The sequence below is a fragment of the Pangasianodon hypophthalmus genome, chromosome 13, assembly GCF_027358585.1.
Source record: "Pangasianodon hypophthalmus isolate fPanHyp1 chromosome 13, fPanHyp1.pri, whole genome shotgun sequence".
NCBI classification, from domain to species: Eukaryota; Metazoa; Chordata; class Actinopteri; order Siluriformes; family Pangasiidae; genus Pangasianodon; species Pangasianodon hypophthalmus.
In genome coordinates, this window is record NC_069722.1 from 25632426 (window position 1) to 25655959 (window position 23534).

Below are 23534 nucleotides of genomic sequence, written 5' to 3' on the forward strand. Positions count from 1 at the left end.
ATTAGTGTGATTAGAGACATTAGTGTGATTAGTGTGATTAGAAACATTAGTGTGATTGGAGTGATTAGAGACATTAGTGTGATTAGAGACATTAGTGTGATTACAGTGATTAGTGTGATTAGTGTGATTAGAGTGATTAGTGTGAATCGAGTGATTAGTGTGAATCGAGTGATTAGAGACATTAGAGTGATTGGAGTGATTAGAGACATTAGTGTGATTAGAGACATTAGTGTGATTACAGTGATTAGTGTGATTAGTGTGATTAGAGTGATTAGTGTGAATCGAGTGATTAGAGACATTAGAGTGATTGGAGTGATTAGAGACATTAGTGTGATTACAGTGATTAGTGTGATTACAGTGATTAGTGTGATTAGTGTGATTAGTGTGAATCGAGTGATTAGTGTGATTAGAGACATTAGTGTGATTAGAGTGATTAGTGTGATTAGAGTGATTAGTGTGATTAGAAACATTAGTGTGATTGGAGTGATTAGAGACATTAGTGTGATTACAGTGATTAGTGTGATTAGAGAGATTAGAGGGATTAGTGTGATTAGAGAGATTAGTGTGATTAGTGTGATTACAAGCATTAGAGAGATTAGAGTGATTAGAGAGATTAGAGGGATTAGTGTGATTAGAGTGATTAGAGTGATTAGAGGGATTAGTGTGATTAGTGTGATTAGAGAGGTTAGAGTGATTAGTGTGATTAGAGTGATTAGAGTGATTAGAGGGATTAGTGTGATTAGTGTGATTAGAGAGGTTAGAGTGATTAGTGTGATTAGAGACATTTGTGTGATTAGAGACATTAGAGTGATTAGTGTGATTAGTGTGATTACAAGCATTAGAGAGATTAGAGTGATTAGAGAGATTAGAGGGATTAGTGTGATTAGAGTGATTAGAGGGATTAGAGGGATTAGTGTGATTAGAGAGGTTAGAGTGATTAGTGTGATTAGAGACATTTGTGTGATTAGTGTGATTACAAGCATTAGAGAGATTAGAGTGATTAGAGAGATTAGAGGGATTAGTGTGATTAGAGGGATTAGAGGGATTAGAGGGATTAGTGTGATTAGTGTGATTAGAGTGATTAGAGTGATTAAACACATTAGAGGGATTAGTGTGATTAGAGGGATTAGAGTGATTAGAGGGATTAGTGTGATTAGAGTGATTAGAGTGATTAGAGGGATTAGTGTGATTAGAGACATTAGAGTGATTAGTGTGATTAGTGTGATTACAAGCATTAGAGAGATTAGAGTGATTAGAGAGATTAGAGACATTAGAGTGATTAGAGGGATTAGTGTGATTAGAGAGATTAGAGGGATTAGTGTGATTAGAGAGGTTAGAGTGATTAGTGTGATTAGAGACATTAGAGTGATTAGAGGGATTAGTGTGATTAGAGAGATTAGAGGGATTAGTGTGATTAGAGAGATTAGAGAGGTTAGAGTGATTAGTGTGATTAGTGTGATTAGAGTGATTAGTGTGATTAGAGACATTAGAGTGATTAGAGTGATTAGTGTGATTAGACACATTAGAGTGATTAGTGTGATTAGTGTGATTAGTGTTATTAGAGTGATTAGAGTGATTAGAGGAATTAGAGTGATTAGAGGAATTAGAGTGATTAGAGTGATTAGTGTGATTAGTGTGATTAGAGGAATTAGAGTGATTAGAGGAATTAGTGTGATTAGAGAGATTAGTGTAATTAGAAGCATTAGAGACATTAGAGGGATTAGAGGGATTAGTGTGATTAGAGACATTAGAGGGATTAGAGAGATTAGAGTGATTAGTGTGATTAGAGTGATTAGTGTGATTAGTGTGATTAGAGAGATTAGAGGAATTAGAGTGATTAGAGGAATTAGTGTGATTAGAGTGATTAGAGGAATTAGAGTGATTAGAGTGATTAGTGGGGTTAGTGTGATTAGAGAGATTAGTGTGATTAGAGACATTAGAGGGATTAGAGGGATTACAGTGATTAGAGAGATTAGTGTGATTAGTGTGATTAGAGGGATTAGTGTGATTAGAGACATTAGAGGGATTAGAGGGATTACAGGGATTAGTGTGATTAGAGACATTAGAGGGATTAGAGGGATTACAGTGATTAGAGAGATTAGTGTGATTAGTGTGATTAGAGGGATTAGTGTGATTAGAGACATTAGAGGGATTAGAGGGATTACAGGGATTAGAGGGATTAGTGTGATTAGAGACATTAGAGGGATTAGAGGGATTAGTGTGATTCTGCAGTAACTCTGTTCTCAGATCAGGTCAGTATTTATAGGCAGAAGCGCGTTCACGCAAGCGCAAGACCGGGCACGATCACAACTTCGGAGAGAGAAGGGGCGCGTGCGCTCTGACACACTGACAGCTAGACACGCACGCACGCGCACACACACACACACTCGCTTCCTGTGTCACACCTTCACTGTGCAGTTTTCATCACCCGCGGCTTCAGAAAGTTCTTCAGTCTCAGTTCAGGGTGAAAATGCAGGCGATAAAGTGCGTCGTGGTGGGAGATGGGTGAGTCCAACTTTTACTACAGTCTGGAGTTTTGCTGTTTTTTGTTTTTAGTTTGGAGAGTTTTTATTTTTAAAGCTGGTTCCTCTTCAGTATGTTCCTCTTTACACATCTGAAGCTGAAGCTGAAGCAGAGTTGTGACATGTAACACTCGACATCTTCCTTCCTAAACTCTCTTCTCAAATACTCAGTATTCAGCATGTAAGAGTTTATAATCTACAAACAGTTTCAGATTAAAAAAAGCAGCTTCACTTTAAATCTAGAACCCTACTTGGTTGTTTGGGAAATCCCTAACGTCCAGGTTCTAAGGAGAACCCTACAACTACAGGGTTTCACTTTCAGAGAGAGTTCCAAGTTTAAACAACAACAACAAGAATGAAATAAACAAATAAAGCAAGAAAAGAGAAAAGAACAAAAACCAACTTGTCAAAGAACCCATGAAGAGCATTAAAGAGCAAAGTCATGATTTTCACTTTTACACAGGAATCATCTTTGCATTTTGCTTTTCTTTTCTTTTTTTTTCTTGATGAAGGATGTATGTTTTCTTGTTGCACTTGTTGAGTATGTTCTTATATATCTTTATCCAGGTGTTCATGAGTGCAGTACATTTTTGTACATTTTTTGCACCTGTAGTTTCACTTCTCTCATTCGCTTTATCTACATAAATTCTTCAGTGATAATTTTAGATAAAGTGCTTCAGCGGTTTTAGTTCCAGGAGGAACTTGACTGCACCGTTCAGAGAGTTTACTGAACCTCTGTTAGATCCGGGATTTACTTTTTCTCACTGTGTTTTTTGTCTTTTTTCATGCACTTTGACAGTGCAGCAGAAATCAGTAGGTCAGTAAAGGTCGCTCTCCACCACACTGAAGGCCTAAAAGGTCACGTGACTCCGCTCTGTCTAATGAGGCCTCGACCATTTTATTTCCTTTAAGATCGTACAGGAAGCTGCCACATGAGCCACTGATCGATTTTTATCAGAACAGGAAGCTGCATGAGACTTTAGCTTCAGGCCAGAGAAGGATGAATTTTAGTTTTATTGTACGGTGTTAAATCATGACCTCGGGGCCCGGTGGTGTGTCGACATCACGCCTGAGTGTGAAGCGATGGAGAAAATATTTTAAACAGTTTAACCTCAGAGACAGGGGAAAGGAAGAAGCTCGGGTGAATGTGTTCATCCAGACGCCATCTTCTGAGTCTCAAAAAATCATCATTTCCTCTGTTCCACATTACAGACACTGACTGATAAACTTTCACAGAGTAATTACCCGAGAACTTGAAATGATCAAAGTTCAATCAGTTTTTGTTTAAAATTAGTTAAATGTTGTGTTATTTGCACACACTGAATAAATGTGAGAAATTTTACACTAAAATATTGCTCTAAATTTTATATATATATAAAACTTTCAGTATGCATTGTCTTTACTGAGCTTAGAATTTTTTAAAATCCCACAATAATTATGAGCTAAAATGTTATAAATACGAGCACCTCAATCTGGCAGAAATGTTTGTTAAAACACCTTTAGTTTAACAGTTTAAACTCCACTCAGGTGCTGATTCTGATTTTATAGGTTTAATGATCAGGGCTTTCTCAGTACTTCTGTACTGAGTTGATTTGTGGGCGGGGCTAGAAATAAGCACAGTTTAATGATGTCACTAAATTAACTCCTTATCTTTGAATATGAGAATTATTAGAGGATGAAAACAGAAACCTGCACGCTGAGCTAGCTAGGCATCTTTATGCTACTTTATGCTAACAATGAACAGATGGTGGTTGCCATGGGAACGTTGAAATATATTCTGACGTGTAATTAAAACAGCGTGGAAGTAAATCGAGATTCTGATACTGAAATATGAGCTAGTTTATAGCAGTTAGCTAGGTTAGGGAAAGTGAGTGGTATTAGGGATAACAGGAGGACATGAAGGCGTGTCCACATTCGCATATTCATACATATTAATATATCCGGATGAAATTAAAGAATTTTTGTCATTTTTTGGGGTATTAAAACTTATAGATCTATATATGAAGCTATTCTTATATACTGATGATTATTTTAGGTTAAGATTAAACATTCAGTGACACTTTAAAGATGAACAGTGACTATTTTGCACCAAAATATTGATCTTAAAAAGTGTTTTAATGTTAGTTTCCAAATCTCAGAAGCGCACAAATGTGCCCTAAAAATGCTGCCTAAAATTTGCGTATTTTACAAAATTAAAACTGAAAGTCAGACATATAAATTAAAATGTAAAAAATGATAATCATCTGTCACTCATTCAGTCATCGATTAACTAATCACGGTCTAATTAACCAATCAGATTTAAATAGAACTTTATTCCTCACTGAAGACGTTTATACGTTTATCTTCACTGCCTGGGTAAAATGTCAGAGAATGGGACAGTAGCAGATATACAAAATAAATAACATTCATTTCAAAAATTATTATTTTTAAATAAAACAAATGACTAAAAACCATTTTGAGCGACGTGACAGTTTTCACTTCAGTAGGGTTTAAGAAGGTTTTTGGTTTGCGTTGATGCAGAAAGTCTCATTTCATCTTTTAGTGAATATAAACAATAAAAATAGATATTTGTGGGCTGCTAACTGCACCACATATGTGAGTAACACACACACACACACACAAACCACAAACACACACGTGCTCGTGATGATTAAACATGGATGTTCAGGCGTTTTCAGCGTGACTAGTCTGACATTACTGCAGAGGTTTAAACATGGCAGCTTCAGTCTGATCTACAGTTTTATTTTCATTCATCCTGCTTCAGTAAACACTTTATCCAGGTCAGTTCGTGCTCAGGGTGGCAGGATACGGAGTCCATCCCGGGAACGCTGAGCATGAGACTGGAATACACCCTGGATAAGCTCCAGTCCATTACGGTGGCACTTATCTTTTCCACATTAAAAATAAAAATAGATTTTAATAAACTGCTTCCTGTCAGGATGAAGACTGATTCCCGTCACACTCTGACTAAAATCTGACTAAAACACCAGATTTAAAGTGTTGATTAAATTATTAAAAATGTCCTGTTAATGTCATGGATTGTGACTCAGTCTTGAATCATCACCAGACAGGCGGGAAAACTCGAGTAACCATTTAATTATTCATCTTTTATGAGCTTTTGTGACTCTTTTAAACAGTTTGTCATTAGAACTACGTGTTTATTAAGGTTAAAGTCTCTGTTCACTGCTTCTTTTATGACATTAATGTGACATTTTAATAATTTAATCAACACTTTAAATCTTCTGTTTTACTTAGATTTTACTCAGAGTGTGATCCATCATACTTTTTATCCATTTATAGTTTCATTTAATGATACTGAGTGTCTGTGACAGAAGTTAGTTCCTGTTAAACAATTTATTGGAATAATTACACAGTAATAGAGAAGTAAACCTTGTGTTAAGTGCTTCTTTCTCTCTCTCTCTCTCTCTCTCTCTCTCTCTCTTTCTCTCTCTCTCTCTGTCTCTCTTTCTCTCATGCTTTCTTTACTGGATGATTTCCATTCTCTCGTTTATACTTTAGTTCCTCTCGGGCCATTTTGAGGCTGTGGCTCAGTTGCACAAGTTCCTCATTTCGCTGCAGTGTTACATGAAGGAACGTCGTTGATCTCACACACGTGTCTGTTGCTTCATTAGCATCTAAATTTGCTTCTTTGGTTTTGCGCTGGAGCTACGAGGGTAATGCTGCTAATAAGTAATTAAATGTATAGCCTCCAGTTTAGCATGGTGCATTAAATCATCAGTGGGCTTTGTGAAGGTGTTCAGTGTCTGGACTTGTTGATGTGTTTTCTGACTCTGTATGACACACTGATGTGTATAAACATGGACAAAAGGACACAACAGAGAGAAGAAGTAGTGAGAATCTCCTTCTTCCTCAGTACAGAGTCCGGTGTCAGACTCGGGGAGGGGGCGTGGCCTAAAGTCTGAAGGCAGAGACTGTTTAATCGCAAATGCAGTTAAGAAGTTTAATTTAATTTAGAAGTTTAATAAAGTTTAATTGATTTGCTTTTTTTATACGGACTTATTCTTTCTGTTATTGAGACTGATAATGCTTGCTGATCTGTGCTTATAACTCAAAGTTATAACTGGAGGTTATAAGCTGTGACAAAACCTCGAGCAGCAGAAGACAGAAATTAACCCTGAGTCATTGTGCAGCTGTTTGTGTGGTTCCTCATTGGGTTCTGTTCCTATATAAGCTGTCAGAATTTAAGATTTCACTCCATTACCATTTTTATCTTGATAGTCGTCATGTTCAGAGTCATCCGACTTCATCACTTCTTAGACTGCTGAGATAAAAACATGTGAAAGCCCTGAATGAGTTCAGTTTCCATCAGAAGTGACATCATTAGTTCAATGGAGATGAGCTTTGTGTAATTAAAGTGTCACGCGACCTCAATGTAAATACACCTGGTCCTGGAAGAACCCAGAGTTCTGGACAAAGTTCTGGAAAAATATCAGTCAGGGTTTGAGTATAAAAAACATCCCAAACTTTGAACATCACACAGAGCGACATTAAATGTAAAGAATATGACAGAACTGTGACTCTGGCTAGAGGAGACCGTCCACCTAAAGTCCAAACGTGTTCAGGTAAAGAGAGGATTAGTCCGAAAAAAAAAGGAGGACAAGAGTAACACGGATTAGGATGCTACCACCACCATGCTTCACAGTGAGGATGGTGTTCTCAGTGTTGGGTTTCTGTTAAATGTAGTACTTTGTGCCAAGAACAGAAAGTTCAGTTTTGGTCTCATCAGAACCTTTTTTCACATATTTGCTGAGATTCCAAGCAGCTTCGCCCATCTGATCTGTGTGTGTGTGTGTGTGTGTGTTAAAGTGGAACACTGGTGAGTGGTGTGATGAAGCTGGGTTACTGTCTTCATTCCAAAGTTGATTATTTTCCTATAACAGCACGTCCCCAAGTGTTTTATTCCTCTTACACCACAGCTACATACCAACAATTACAATTTCCTTATTGAAAAACAGCATTTTTATCACTTTCTATTCATTTATAGTTACATTTAATGTTGTGGAATGTCGGTGAAACAAGTTAGTCCTTGTTCTTACTCGAATTACAGCAGCTATAAGCATTCGTTCCCTCATCAGCCTCATCAGAATTAGCTTATTCAGGGTTTCTGTAGCTCTGTGAACACCGCCCTTAAATGGCTTGTTTATGTTAGTCGTTAGAATAAGCACTTCCTTATAGAGACAGGAAGAAGACTTTCATAACTGCCATGCTGACACAAGACTCAAACACACACACACACACACACACACCCTATACCCTGTCATGTCAAAATGCATTTTCATTTTGATAGCATTTTATTTATCTGAGGAAGTTTAAGTTTAATGCATACTGCCTCTTAAAGGACTGTGTGTGTGTGTGTGTGTGTGTGTGAGAGAGAGAGAGTGTGTGTGTGCGTGTGCGTGTGTTTGTACGTGTGTGTGTTTGTGTGTGTGCGTGTGTTTGCCTGTGCAGTTTCGTTAGTTGAAATATGGAGGTTTCAAACACAACTTCAAAAAGAAGCTCATCGTCTCTTCCTGCCTGAAACCATCTTACTTCCTGTCACCATGATGCACAGCCTCATGCTGAGCTTCACACACACACACACACACACACACACACACCTCTGTGATACAGGACGCAGCATCAAAGAGAAGCTCTAACGTCCAGCACTGAACTCTGCAGAGGCACCAAAAGAACATTTCAGAAAACATTTCAGAATTTATTTAAATAAAAATCACACTGTTTCCTCACTAGTTTGTGTTTCTGTGACAGATTTAATCTCTGTGTGTTTATTTCCCCGTGTAACTGTGTGGCACATTGCGAGAAAGTCACGGCGGGCATGACCCTGAGCTCGGTGTTATCTTGACCTTATCTTGACCTTCACTCATGCAGCGATTGTTTATATGGACACAGGCAGAAAACAATCTCACAATTTATCCACTTTATAGTGCTGTTGAACTCCGGATGAATTTTCTATATCGGTTCAATTCAATTCTGTTTTATTTGTATGGCGCGTTTAACAACGGACATTTTCACAAAGCAGCTTTACAGAAATATATAAATTGAGGATATAAATTTAAAATCTATGAATTTATCTCTAATGAGCGAGCCAGAGGCGACGGTGGTGAGGAAAAACTCCCTGAAACGATGTGAGGAAGAAACCTCGAGAGGAACCAGACTCTAAAGGGAACCATCCTCATCTGGGTGACACCCGATAGTGCGATTATAAATCATTCCCTTCTATAACTGTGTACTACATGGACAAATAGTGCAGCTGTGTAACCAGGAACCTATGAGCAGCTTATGAAAATGAGCATCAGAGTTGTTTCTGACTTCATTATAGTTTAACTTGAAGTCTATTTTGTTGAAGTTATCACCTGTTCATTGATGGAGACTTTTTGCACTCCTAAAGCTGTCCAAGGAAGAACATCCACAGCCATCTTCATGGTTTCTAAGTGGAACCATCCTCAGTAATCTCATGTATCTTTAGGCTGTCCAACCAGAAGTAGGGCATCAGGATGGATCAGGCAGGTCTGGAGAGCAGAAGGGGTCAGGATCACTGGCATCTCAGGAGAAGCATGTGTAGCTCGACTGAAAGAGAGAGAGAGAGAGAGAGAGAGAAATTGGGGGGACAGCAGCTCTGACAGTAGTGCAACTGCTAAACACAGGTTTATATTAATGCTTTCAGTCTAATACATTATCATTTTTCCGATATCTTCAGGACGGAGGAGTTAAATTAAATGTAACTATAAATGGATAAAAATGATATCTACACTTTGCTGTCATCTTCTCCATCATGCTACTGGATTTTAATAGTTTTAGTTTGTTTGGAGACAAAATGTTAGAGAATCCTGACAGACACTTCATCCACGTTATTCAACAGAAGACCAATCACAGAGCTTTTCCTGTAGCTTGCTAGATTATCTCATTTACTGACCACCTTAAACAAAACTCTAATCATTTATAATAATATAGTAAACGTTTCTGTAAGTCCAGTGACTGTGTCTTGCTCTGAAGATTCTGAAGCTTGTGGCCAGAAAAGTGTACAGTGTACAAGACAGCACAATGATATGTACAAATAAAGACTAAGTTAATAAAATATAATTGTGAATAAAATAGTTCAACTTGGGGACACGGTGGTTCTGTGGTTAGCACTGTTGCCTCGCACCTCCAGGGTTGGGGGTTTGGTTCCTGCCTCTGCCCTGTGCGCATGTTCTCCCCGTGCTTCGGGGGTTTCCTCCAGATACTCCGGTTTCCTCCCCCAGTCCAAAGACGTGTTGTAGGCTGATTGGCATTTCCAAAATTGTCTGTAGTGTGTTATATTGTGTGTGTGTGTGTGTGTGTGTGATTGTGCCCTGTGATGGGTTGGCATCTTGTCCAGGGTGTCCCCTGCCTCATGCCCTGAGTTCCCTGGGATAGTCTCCAGGCTCCCTGTGACCCTGTATAGGATAAGCAGTATGGAAATGGATGGATGGATAATTCAACTTAACACTGATGTATTTGTTTGAGAAAGAGAGAATAATATGGAGAGCTTGTCGTCTCTAGCGAGTCGCTGCAGATCGTGTAGCCTGAGGTGTGTGTTTTCAGAGACGTAGTTTCAGTGTGTGTGTGTGTGTGTGTGCGTGTAGCTCAGAATTCTTTATTCCGCGTGCAGCAGCATGCACACACTGCGACCTGTCAGAACATCAGAGGTAAACAGATTTCCACATGCTCACCTCAGGAATGTGTTTCAGCTGTTGCTGGTGTTTTGGTGTGTGTTACAGGATAAAGTCCCACAGAGCATCCAGAGCCTCGCTTATCGTCTTTTAGCAAAGTCTGTAAATGTTTTTGTGGACAAAGCAAAGGAAAAATTGTACGGCCATGTATATGTTGATAAACACCAATCAGCTGTAAATTACCATGCACGTTCACGGCCACGCCCACAAAACTGAGAGCTGAAAATGACAAAAATGACAAACATGATTAACATTGATGAATATACTGTAAATCCTGTCAAAATGTGTGATTTCTCATGTTTCTGTACAAATACTAATGACTTTCTTCTTCCTAATGATACATAACTCAAAGACACGCCCACATTCCCATTTACGGCTGTTCAAGGTCACGCCCACTCACAGGAACACTGACATGTTATTTACTCTGTGTAATGTGTTTCAGATTTGTTTTAATGGAGTGTGTTTGTCTTTGTGTTACAGTGCTGTGGGTAAAACATGTCTGCTGATCAGCTACACCACCAACGCCTTCCCTGGAGAGTACATCCCCACTGTGTGAGTCACCGCAACACCTCATAACACTTACACACGGTTCTCGACTCTCCCATTGGCTGTCCCATTGGCTCTCCCACTGGCTCTCCCACTGACTCTCCCATTGGCTGTCCCATTGGCTCTCCCACTGGCTCTCCCATTGACTGTCCCATTGGCTCTCCCATTGGCTCTCCCATTGGCTCTCCCATTAACCCTCCGATTAGCTCTCCCATTGGCTGTCCCATTGGCTCTCCCATTGGCTCTCCCACTGGCTCTCCCACTGGCTCTCCCATTGGCTCTCCCATTAGCTCTCCCATTGGCTGTCCCATTGGCTCTCCCATTGGCTCTCCCACTGGCTCTCCCATTAGCTCTCCCATTGGCTGTCCCATTGGCTGTCCCATTGACTCTCAAGATTAGAAGAAGCATAGAAGAAGTAGAGTAGAAGCATTGTATTATCTTACCTCGTCTGAAGCTCCATTAAGCTCTGTTAAAAATGAAATAAAAGATAAACACTTGATAAATGTTTAGATATTAACCCGAGTCTATTGTCAGGACAAGATGCAGCTACACAACCTGATGGATTAATAATGTTAAACCATTTAAAACATCAATTTTCAATTGTGTGTGTGTGCGTGTGATTTAACAGGTTTGATAATTACTCAGCCAATGTGATGGTGGACAGCAAACCTGTGAACCTGGGACTATGGGATACAGCAGGACAGGAGGATTACGACAGGCTCCGCCCCCTGTCCTACCCACAAACGGTACACACACACTCACACACACACACACACACACACCTGGTCAGAAGGAGTTATGGTAATAATGAGGTTAAATGAAGACAGTAAAAGGACTCAGGTGTGTAAAAGTCGCTGTTTTAATCCAGGTAAATTTCTGAGTGTATAAGACGCAGCATCACAGAGTTTTAGTTTTAAATAAAATAACTCAGATTATCTCTAAATGAAGCAAAAACAGTTCATTCTGTCACACATCTGAAAGTAAAAGAGCTTTAATAATAAACGCAAGTCTACAGCAGTTTATATTCAGTAGTGCGCACTGTGTTCCCTATCTAGTGCCCTAATTATCCAGGTGTGTGTGTATTAAAGTACTCAGTGTGGTGTATTTAACACAGTGTGTGTGTTTATGTGCTCAGTGTGTTTATCTCTGTGCGTTTCAGGACGTGTTTCTCATCTGTTTCTCTCTGGTCAGTCCGGCGTCGTTCGAGAACGTCAGAGCCAAGGTGAGTTTACTGAATTATAACAATGTGATGCTGAAGCTCACGCTGCTTTAATAACACACACACACACACACACACACACACACACTCAGAAATAAAAAACTTCATACCTGATGCGCTGTTCAGCCAAATAATTACACCCACGATTGTTTATTTCCTAATAATAAAGTTATTTTATCCCTTTCAAGTAAATGTCATGAAAAAAATCATTAATATTCAAGAGATAAAATTAGAAGACACCATTTTTCTCTTTGTAATGCTGTATAATAGTTATAATATTTCTCTCATATGAATTTTAATCGTTTTAATAGTGAAAGATCTGTGCAGTAAATCCACTGGACACTAGATGCCACTGCGTACAAAAACATTATCATTTGTCTGTTTATTCATTTCCTCAGGTCTCATTATTCACTTAGAACCCAGTTACATAAAATCAGATGCACAAACTGGAACAAAAATAATAATAATAATAATAATAATAATAATAATATGCGATAATAATAATAATAAGAAGAAGAATGATAATACTTTCTGTATAAACGTTCTGTATAAAACGCTGAGTATGATGTCACTAAACAGGTTCAACAGCTTTAAACCAATCACAGTTAAATATGCAAATTATGAAAGAACGATGGCGTGGGAACTGGAAACGGATGGTGGTTGTCATGGTAACGGTAGAATATATTCTGACAGGTTTGACTGTTGTTAAATAAATCAGGGCTAAAAATGAGAATGTAACTCGAGGGGGCGGAGTAGCAGGAGGACGTGGGAGGCTTTTCTAATTTACATATCATGCATATTCATGTGTGTTGCATCTTTAATGAGGATGAAGGTGTAGAGATGTTTTAAGATCATTTTAGGTATAAAAACATATTAAACTATTAATTATTAAACATCAGATGGTTAAACTGGTGCATTAAGAGGAGCGTTAAAGACAGAAAGGTTGTGTAGAGAGAAGGGGCGTGGGGCAGACGGTCGCTCTGACGCTGAGACGGCTCAGGTGCTGTGTAAGAGCCGAGGTTCTCGACACGGCGGCCTTCACCTCGGAGATGTGGAGGAAAATGAGATTCTGATGGAACGGTGAAATTTTTCTGCTCCTGTTCCACACATGAGCTTTTTAAAAGGATCAACAGAAAGTAAAGCTTTCTGACCTCCATCTTCTCTCCACTGCCCTGAGATAAATCATCCACTAACACACACCATTTCCTCAGCTAAGCATCAGATGATACGAAATTCACTCCAACGCTGGAGGATCGTCCTGATGGCAGGGAAGAAACCCAGAGAGGTCATGAGGATGAAAGTGAGGAGGACCGTTCAATCACCCGATTGCTTTATATTTAGAAACACCAGCCATTTTTATTGGTTTTATTCTAGAATAATAATAATAATGATAATAATAATAATACTGTGCTATTTTTAATGACAACTGGAGTCACTTTACAATATGGAGAATCACAAAGACAAATAAAAAAACAGTCAGCTTCAAGACTTAGTTTATAAAAAAAAGAACTTGATACAATGTTTTGTATAATAATAATAATAATAATAATAATAATAATAATAATTAATAAAATAAAATGAAATGAAAATAAAAAGCATGTAGGCCTAAGTAAACAAACAAAAAACAAATAAATAAATAAATAAAAGCACTGAGTTGTAGTAGAGAATTCACGTTTAGATTGTCTGATGAATCTGAGATCAACTGTTTCTGTCTGATCTGCATGAGAATCTCAGCTGCTGTCAGATTTAATTCGATTATTTATTGGTGTAAATAAATTTAATTCGATTATTTATTGGTGTAAATAAATTTAGTTAGATGATTTATTGGTGTAAATAAAGCGTAGTCTTTAGCTGCAGCTCTGATGGTTGAGTGCCCGTGAGAAGTCTCTCTACTGCGCAGTTTATCGTTGCACAAGGTCGGCTTTTAGTTCGCTGTTCCATATCAAGTCATGTGGAGCGAGGTTTTTAACATCGTGACAACACTGACGTTCAGTCCAACACTCGCTTCTTTATTGCTGCACTTTTCTAAAGAACGAACACCAAGGACTTTTCTGAGAATCGCACAAGCACTCGTCCTTCAGCTGCTTCACTGAAACCACAGAGAAAAGTGCAGTGGGAAAATAAGAGGAAAAAAGATGAAAGATCAAACGCCTGACAAGTGCATATATATATATATATATATAGATATAGATATATAAAGAGAGAGAGAGAGAGAGAGAGAGAGAGAGTCTACAGACTGCAGAAGCTCTCCTCTCTTTAAACCTCTCTCTAGAAGGATAGATAGATAGATAGATAGATAGATAGATAGATAGATAGATAGATAGATAGGGGCACGGGCAGGGGCGGGACTGGGGCGGAGCTTGCAGGTTCACAGAATTTAAGATAAAATCCAGAGTAATAAAATGTCTAACTGCAAACATCTGCATAATGACTTCAGTCTCTTATTGTTTTAGAAATAGAAATATTTCTGTCTTATGTTTTCATCAAGGACATCTACACTGTAATATTAGAGTCACCCATATAATATTGCAGAACATTTATATAAAAATATTTGTTTGTTTGTTTATTTATTTGTGATGTCTGGCAGTATAGTGTAACATTAACGCTCTGATTATTTCAGCTCTCTTTATCACAGCGCACCTCTACACTGACATTTCTACGTAACACACACGTGCTGTCTGTACAAGTCGGTTTCCGACGTCTGAGTGAAACTGGATTATTTCAGCAGCTTTGAAAGCGGAATATAAACTCTCTAATCGCACTTTCACACTTTTATAAACTTTATAAACTCTCTGATCTCTGAGCTCTGTGCCATTTCAAAAGATGCAAGTTTTACTAAAGACACGTTTCTAATTGAGATCAGATCTGAATTTAATCATTAAAATAAAACCAGCTACTCTGTATGTGTGTGTGTGTGTGTGTGTGTGTGTGTGTGTGTGTGTGTGTGTGTGTGAAATGTGTTATCAGAATGGGAAATCTCACTGATGTTGGAAAAAATAATTTAATAAAAATAAATAAGTGTGTCTGAGAAAAGAATAGGCATGCGAATGGAGTATGTGGTTGTTATGCAACACACACACTCACACACACTCACACACACTCACACACACACACACACACACACACACTCACACACACTCACACACTCACACACACACACACACACACACAGCAGGAGGATAAAGTGATACTGATAGGGACAATACAGAAACTCCAGACTTAAACAAGTCGACAAACTCGGCCTTTGGTTCTTCATTAAGATTAATAAAGCTCCTCCTCCCACAGAACCACGTCGAAATCCCGCTCTAACGCTTGTGTTGACTTCTTTTTGCCCTCATGTTTTATTTTCATTATAATTCGATGCTATTATATTCCCCTACCGAGCAGTCGCCATGGCAACGCTGTCCATATGCAAATGTAGGCTGTATTACATTACATGAGGTCGAGAAGACGAATTATAGTCTATTTAAGGAAGAGAGGAATGCTAACGGAGACGGACTGGAGGGGGTCACATGACTCTCGCTAACATGCTAACGCTGTGCTTACTGTAGTGAAGATGATCAGAAAGTTCATTAGCATGTCGTTAGCGCTGCGGTTCTCCGCTAAGCATTACATAACAGTGCTGAGGAGGAAAAAAATAAATAAGACACTAAATGTGCTGATGTGTTCGGCACTAATGAAGGCAGCCATTATTTTTATGAACTCCTTTGAAATTTCTTGCTAATGGGTTTGAGAAGAAGAAAGCTTGAATAAAAACGTTTTGTAATCAACTTTAATTTAGTGAAAAAAAAAAATCAAAATCTACGAGTCACGTGTCTGGTGCAGTAACGAAAAACACCGCTGATGCTCCGCAGCACGCTTTCACAGCAGTTAAAGACAGTGCACTTCTTACCTGGTTTGGTGACAGGTGTGTTGGGCGGGGCAGGGGCGGGGCAGGGTGTGGGCGGGGCATGAGCAGGGTGTGGGTGGGGCAGGAGCAGGGTATGGGCGGGGCATGAGCAGGGTGTGGGCGGGGCTTGCAGGGCCACAGAACTGATATAAAACCCAGAGAAACATGAAGCTGAGAGAAATTACAGTAAAAATCAGAGCTATATTGCAACATCACATTTTCATAAAAAAACAATAATAAATAAAATGTATATTTATATTAATCACATCTAATTTAATTTGATTTATAACAATGTCCATTGTTAAAAGCCCTATACAAATAAAATTGAATTGAATTGATTTATTAAATAAGCCATATCCACATGTTTCAGTTTGTATTTCATCTAATATTTCAGGAAATTAAACACAACCTTTAGAAGATATACAACAGTACAATAATGGTTTAGATTTAAATTGGAAACTGGGTCTAAAATAAAAATCACATTAAAAATAAAAGACTGTACATCACCTAACATTCAATACTACAATTATCCCATTCCTGTTAATTACAATAATGAGTAAATGACATGTTTTGTATATTTTTTACTCCAAAAAACCTGACATGTTCCTGCTCGCTTGCGCCCCCAGTGGTACCCTGAGGTGCGGCACCACTGCCCCTCTACACCCATCATCCTGGTCGGCACCAAGCTGGATCTCAGGGACGAGAAGGAGACGATCGAGAAGCTGAAGGAGAAGAAACTGGCTCCAATCACCTACCCACAAGGCCTGGCTCTGGCCAAGGAGATCGGTGAGAGGAGAAGAAAATTAATTACACTCTGCATGCAGAGAAATAACAGTACCAAACAGTACCAAACGGTACCAAACAGTACCAAACGGTACCAAACGGTACCAAACAGTACCAAACAGTACCAAACAGTACCAAACAGTACCAAACAGTCCTTTTCCATATCACTGCTGTGAAACCATCAAGGAGACATCTTCTCTACCTTTAGTCTGTGTCTGTGATGGTGCATGCAGTGGACCTTAAATCAGCTTTTAGTGTAAAACTTTAAATGTTTAATTAATTAATTCCATTAATGAACCTTAATTTATTTTTAAAGGTGAACTTTATTCACATTTTCAGGAAACAGGTTCACACTATAGATGTACAGTTAATGGCACCACATCAGCAACAAGGGAAAGTAAAGTACAGTTCCTTTATTTGTGAGTGAAAGGAAACTCGAGTAGTGAACTCCATAAAACTACGCGATTAGCAGCGTGAGAGATTTACACAATTAATGGTAGATTCGGTTTCTGTCTGTAATTTACTGTGTTTATAAAAGTATAATGTTTTAGAGAAACAGATTTCTGATTGAGACGCTGTGTGTTATTTGCTGCCATGGTGATTTAGTGACCATGGAATTTATGTGAACACACACACACACACACACACACACACACGTCACATTTACTGTTTAAATCATTTCAATGAGTCAATGTAAGCGAATAAACAGTCATTGTGAAAAACTTTTGCACTCAACTGTATGGTGTGTGTGTGTGTGCGTGTGTGTGTGTGTGTGTGTGTGCGTGCGTGTGTGTAGATGCGGTGAAGTATCTGGAGTGCTCGGCTCTGACCCAGCGTGGACTGAAGACGGTGTTTGATGAAGCGATCAGAGCCGTACTCTGCCCTCAGCCCACTAAAGTGAAAAAGAGCTCCTGCTCTCTGCTCTGAGGTGAGAAACAGACTGATGATGAAGATGATGATGAAGATGATGATGATGATGATGATATTAGTTAGCCCATTGGACAAGTGAAAGCTCCAGTGTGCCGCCCAATCCCATGTTTTGAGGCAGAAGCCTGATGTGATGTGTAATAAAGGAACAGTGAGCGAGTTAGCTGGTTAAAGTGCACTGATTCCTGCGTAGCTGACTCGCCTCGACTCGCCTCGACTGTGTAACTCAGTGATGTGACGAGGCTTAGATTAACTCACGAATACAAGTTATTAATGATATAAAAGTCTAATTAGTTAATTTCTCTCTGTTTTTCTCTCTCTCTCTCTCTCTCTCTCTCTTTCGCTGTTTCTCTTTCCAGGTCTTCAGGATTTGACGGGATGCTTCTAACTTCTAAAGTTTTAAAATCAAAGATCAACTGAAACGCTTTTGGTGAAGTTTTATTACAACAGGAACGCATATGTGATAGTTTCATTTAGCAATCATGATGATAATAATAATAATAATAATAATGATAATAATAGTAGATATTTAAAGTATAATAGTGTTTCTTTCCAGAGCGGAAGTGTGGGTGTGCTTTTGGACATGATCTGATGTTGTGTTGTGTGTTTTTCTGTGGATATAAAATCCTTTTTTTTGTTAGTATAAGGCATGTGGGTGTAGTTTAACCCAAAAAAGCCCCTTGATGTGATCAATGTCTATAAACAGAGTGTTTCTGTTTTTAATCTCTAGGACATATAAAATAAATAAAGCTGGCACAGGAGCTCACACATGCACTCACATTTATTAATATGTGTGTGAAAATAAACGACCCCCCCTATTTTCCAGACTGTAGTGTTTATCCCTATTGGAACCTCTCGTTCTTTTCAGAAGGTTATCCAGGCTGTAATTAATGACCACAGCAGCACAAAAGCACATCAGTCTATTTTTAATCCTGTACACAGATAACATACTTTCCACTGTTTAGCATTTTCACACACCGGCATGAAAACATGGAGCTTTCCGAAGCAGACACTGACCCAGGCGTCTAGCGTCCTACAGTTATCTAGACAAAACTTTCATATATGTTCGTTAGTTCATAGTGCAAATGAGGTAGAATTCAATTCAAGCCCACATCTGAGCAGATCTTCCAAGCATCCAGGAGATCTCCCAACCTGACAACACATGACCACATGCAGCCCTGACCTCCCCATAACCCTATACATGCAAACAAAAAGGAAAAAAGCAAATACATTCCTCCATTACACATCCATTATGAGTGACTGAGTCAGATTGAAGGCAGTTTTACTTTAAGGTCACAAACTCATCCAGCTCTTCAACAAGCTCTCACTCCGCGACCTGCAGTTACTGGATGTTCATTCTTAATCCAACCCATTAAGGAAAATGAACCTTGTCTGGCTTCTGTTTCCTTTTCAAGTCTTTTCATTAACACTCTTAAGCCTGGATTATATTTTACACGGGATCCCATGTAGTGTCACATGGGCAGAAATGAACGCTATGAACCTGTGTGGTTCAATACCAACGTAAATAGTAGAGCGCAGTATAGCACCATGTGACACTGCGTCCACTACTGATGAAAAAACCCAGCGCTGTGTCTCAGATCGCATCCTTGTGTACGGTCCTACAGCTACTGACCGCTGACAGTAACCGGTTTAGCTATTACAGTTAGCGTTTGAATTTTAAAAACCTTTCACGTAGGCTTCAAAGATCTGTCTTGCGTGGCATTTGGATCTTCTAGATTTTGAACGTTAAGTTTTAGATTTGAGGCAGTTCATGACAGCAATCACGACAACAGTGGAAAGTTGGAAGAGCAACAGAGCTGGTCAGTGTTAAACATCACTGTGCATGAAATCTCTAAACATCTTACAGTTCGACTTGGAAAACAGGCGTACTGGGATGTTTTGGCTCTGATGTACCTTCTAGACTACGTCACTTTTAATCCTCCAGATGTACACAGAGTACGTAGGCAAGTGTGTGAGCAATGCCACTTGCATCACATCAAGTATAAACCAGGCCTTAGATTGTGTTTTCACTTATAACTGATTTTTCCATCCGCTCTGTTAACTCTGTTAGTGGTGTTGATTAGTGTTGTGTGTGTTTGCGTAATGACCAATCAGTCTAATCATTCAGTTTAAATCTACGCTCATCAAACGCCCCCTAGTGGCCAGAACCCCTGGGGAGCCCGATAGACCCGGTCAGTAACCCATCCCTCTGATAGTCCTGGGACCTGAACTCACAAACACGGAACTGCAAACACTAAAGCACCACCAAGTTAATAAGTAATGATGATGTCATAAAATATTCATCGTTCCCTGGTTAATGCTGGTTATTACACCCGTTTTTTTTCTCTTTGCAATTATGGGACTCCTGAGAAAAGTGACCCAGCATTAGCAGCAGTTTGAACAGATTGGGTGGCTTGGTGTGTTTCAGAGGAAGAGTGTGTCAGTCCTCACTCTACACGGCTGCTATCCGTCACGGAAAAAGTCCGAGAGAAAAGAAGCTGCTTTAAAACTGGCTTAAATGGAGCGTGTCTTTCATGTTGGATTTGCTGAATGTTCTTCCTCCATCACACAGGAAAAAGTGCAGCTCCGGATGTATCAAACATTTTGTTTACTGAAACTTCAAAGATATTAACAGCAGTATTAAAGCTGAAATAATACAACACACACACACACACACACGTCACAGGTCCACGGCTCCATGCAGTGTGTGTGTACGGTCGCACCGGGACTTCAATCGAGCTTCTCCTGAGCGAACATCAAAAAGCTGCCATTTCTCTCCAGTCCTAAATATGGCCACGTCGGTTACATGGAACTTTCCGGAAACACACAGCTGATATCTTTCATCTGGATCTGATCTGTGGGAAACATTATTCACGTGGGAAGAGCGTCACCCCTGAACCAGTGGGGATTTTTCCCTGTTAATAGAAAATGTGGGCGGAGTTTACGTCCATGGTGAAATTACATTTAGAGTTCATCAAGAAAATAAAATTCAAAAGTGGAAAAAATTAATCCATGAAGATCAAATAAAATAGCATTTTATTACTCTTTAGTATTAGTATTTATTAATATTTTATTAGTCAGGAATTTTATTAAATAGATTTTCTCTTAAGTAAAGGTGAAGGTCAACTGTTAAACATTACGTACAAATCTGTAACAGGTAAAGCTGTAACTTTAAGTTTTCTGACGTCTTCAGGACAGAGGAGTTTACGCTTCTTTGCGTTTCTCAGTAACATGCGGAACAAGCTGCGATTTTAACTTGGAGAGAGAGAATAAAGAGGCTGGTGAGGGAACGAGTGTCTATAGCTGCTATAACATAAGCGACAACAGGAACTAACTTATTTCAGGGACATTTAATGTAACTATAAACAGATAAAAAGTATGGCATATTGTTCTTTAATAAATAAAAAAGATTGTAATAGTTCTTACACTGCTGTGGTGTAAGAGGAATAAAACACTTGAGGATGTGCTGTTACAGGAAAATAAGACACACGGTGTATATTACTTGCGTAGAGGATTATAAACAGAATATAAACCGGATCAGTTTCTGCTCACTGTAGAAGGAGAAGTGAATTATTCCGGTTTCCCTCGTGTCTGGAACAATAATCCCGGCGTCCCGGAGGACCATGAGGTGAACCTGATGTCCTCGTCATGTCCCTGTAAACAGCGTCCAATAAAAATAATAACCACAGCTAAAGTCCCCGCAGAGCTCTCTCACTCTCAGCTCCCGTGAGAAACGTGGCCTTTAATCATTTGGCATTTCAAGCTGAAATGAAATCTCTCTCTTCAGGAACCCTGAGCTGCCCCGGCTGTCAGAAACGCTGCTCGTCACCGCATGATGATGAACGAGCCTCTGTTTTCACAAGGAGGAACGACGTCGAGACATTTGACTGACGTTAGAAAAAATGAAAACTAAAGACTCATGCTAATGAGTGTCTTTACAAAATAGCAGATTTCCATGCAGACGTTTCTTCAGATGAAGGTCAGCGAATGAACGACGGCTGACAGCAACGTCTGAACGCCTTCCTGAATATTCAACACTTTCTAAATCAATAATCTTCTCGTGGACGCGGTGCAGACGAGGACACGTCGAGTGCGTAAAACAGACGCGCAGATCGATTCACACACTGAACTCAGAGGAGATGAAGTCTTCCAGTAACCGAACCATCTTCTGCAAAAGTACCAACAAGATACAAACACTTTAAATACTCTAGGACCTGAAAACAGTTCCAGACTCTTTTCACAGCTGCAATCATCACTTTTGCTTTTTACTCGTCATGTTTGTCCATAACATTATCTCATTTATCATTTATAACATAATCCAGTTTCAGCACAGAGCCACAGCACTGAATAAACACTCAGATAAGAGCCTCTGATTGGCTGTGGTGTGACCAATCAGAGGTGAAAGATGTTCATATCATCACCAGCAAACATAATGGCCCTTACACAGAGAGACGGCTCCAGAATTATTGGCACCCTTCATGAAAATCAGTCAGTATGAATATATAAAATGTGCAGCTCAAACAATTCATCATATTTTCAGCTTAAACAAGTGGCAAGCATGTATATTTTTATTTTAATAAATAATCAATATTTATTTTAATAAATTCTTAAGTAGTACAATCATTCTAAAAAGAAAACACTCTTTTCAAAATTAATGGCACCCTTACGAACAATATATTGTGATGCCTCCTCTGCAGAGCAATAAATAAAAGCTTTCTGCTTTCAAGAATGACAAAATGACAAAAAACATTTTTTTTGCAGCGTTAATCTTTTTTTAGTTAGAGTTCTTATGAGAATAATTTTTTTGATGGTGCCAATAATAAGTCTCAGTAGTTTGCTTTATTTGATCCTAGACAATTAAATTGAATATGAATTTGAATGAAGAGGAAATAAAATAAATAATAAAATTTATTCTGAGCTGACTGTAATGTTTATTGCATTGAAACTCACATCGCTCACATAAAAACAGAAAAACATAATAATAACAATTTAACATGGATGTAAAAGAAGTAAACCTGAACGTTTGTTTACGATGTATGGCAAAATGAGTGTACAAAAAAAGGTTAAAAATCAAATGTGGTGAAAAAATATTAACATTTATTGAAAGCAGTTTTAGCAAAAATACAATCTAAAAGACTTTTCAAAACTGTGGAAGAAGCGAAGATTAAAAATAAAAGCAGTAAATGTTGCAGAATTCCATCATGAACTTACTGAGGAATAGTTTAAACTTATCTCTCAATAAGAGCATAACTTCTAAACATTACACGCCATATCTACAGAGCAATAAAACTGTCACAAAATTGAATTGAAAAATTCTGCACGGAAACAGGAGTGTAATATAACACACACACACACACACACACACACACACACACACAGAGTTGCTCTTGTATCAGACCGGTAGGCCACGCTGTAGATTTTAATTTAGTATTAATTTTACAGAACATTTATGAAACCGTTTACGTGCCTGGACATCATCGTGACGTCACGTCTGTGTGTAAGTAAGAGAACGTGACGGAGTTAAGTGGGACGTGAGGAGTGAAGTAAACGTCCTCGCTGCAGTGTGTTTGTCTCATCGTGATGACTTCAGTTCTCAGAGCCGACGGCCGCTGTGCGCTAATACACACCAACCTGAGCTAAATTACTGCCAGAGATGTTAGAGCACGCCTCGTTGTGTTTCTGCAAACACACACACACTTCTGAGAGTTTATTACGCTCCGTCACACATCGACACACCACATCAGCGGGATATCACTGAGCTTCAGCGCTGCTTTGTGTGCACTTTGTGTTTATTAGCTTTGGGTTATTAGCGTCACATGTGAGCGTGTAGCGTGATCCGGAGAGCACTAGCACTGCGAGAGTTAGCATGCTAACAACGCATTTATTCTGGGATTCATTTTTAAATGTAGAACGGACACGAGTTATTGCAAAATTAC

At 38.9% G+C, this 23534-nt stretch overlaps 1 protein-coding gene across 1 annotated transcript; it reads left to right on the forward strand.

Annotated features, from left to right (window-relative positions):
- Window positions 1-2347: 2347 nt before the first annotated feature.
- On the forward strand, window positions 2348-18423 carry rac2 (Rac family small GTPase 2). Its single transcript, XM_034310223.2, has 7 exons — window positions 2348-2505; window positions 10715-10786; window positions 11409-11526; window positions 11940-12002; window positions 16515-16674; window positions 17468-17599; window positions 17958-18423. The coding sequence occupies exons 1-6, from the start codon at window positions 2471-2473 to the stop codon at window positions 17596-17598; spliced, it is 579 nt and encodes a 192-aa protein (XP_034166114.1). The 5' UTR covers window positions 2348-2470; the 3' UTR covers window position 17599; window positions 17958-18423.
- The last annotated feature ends 5111 nt before the right edge of the window (window positions 18424-23534 follow it).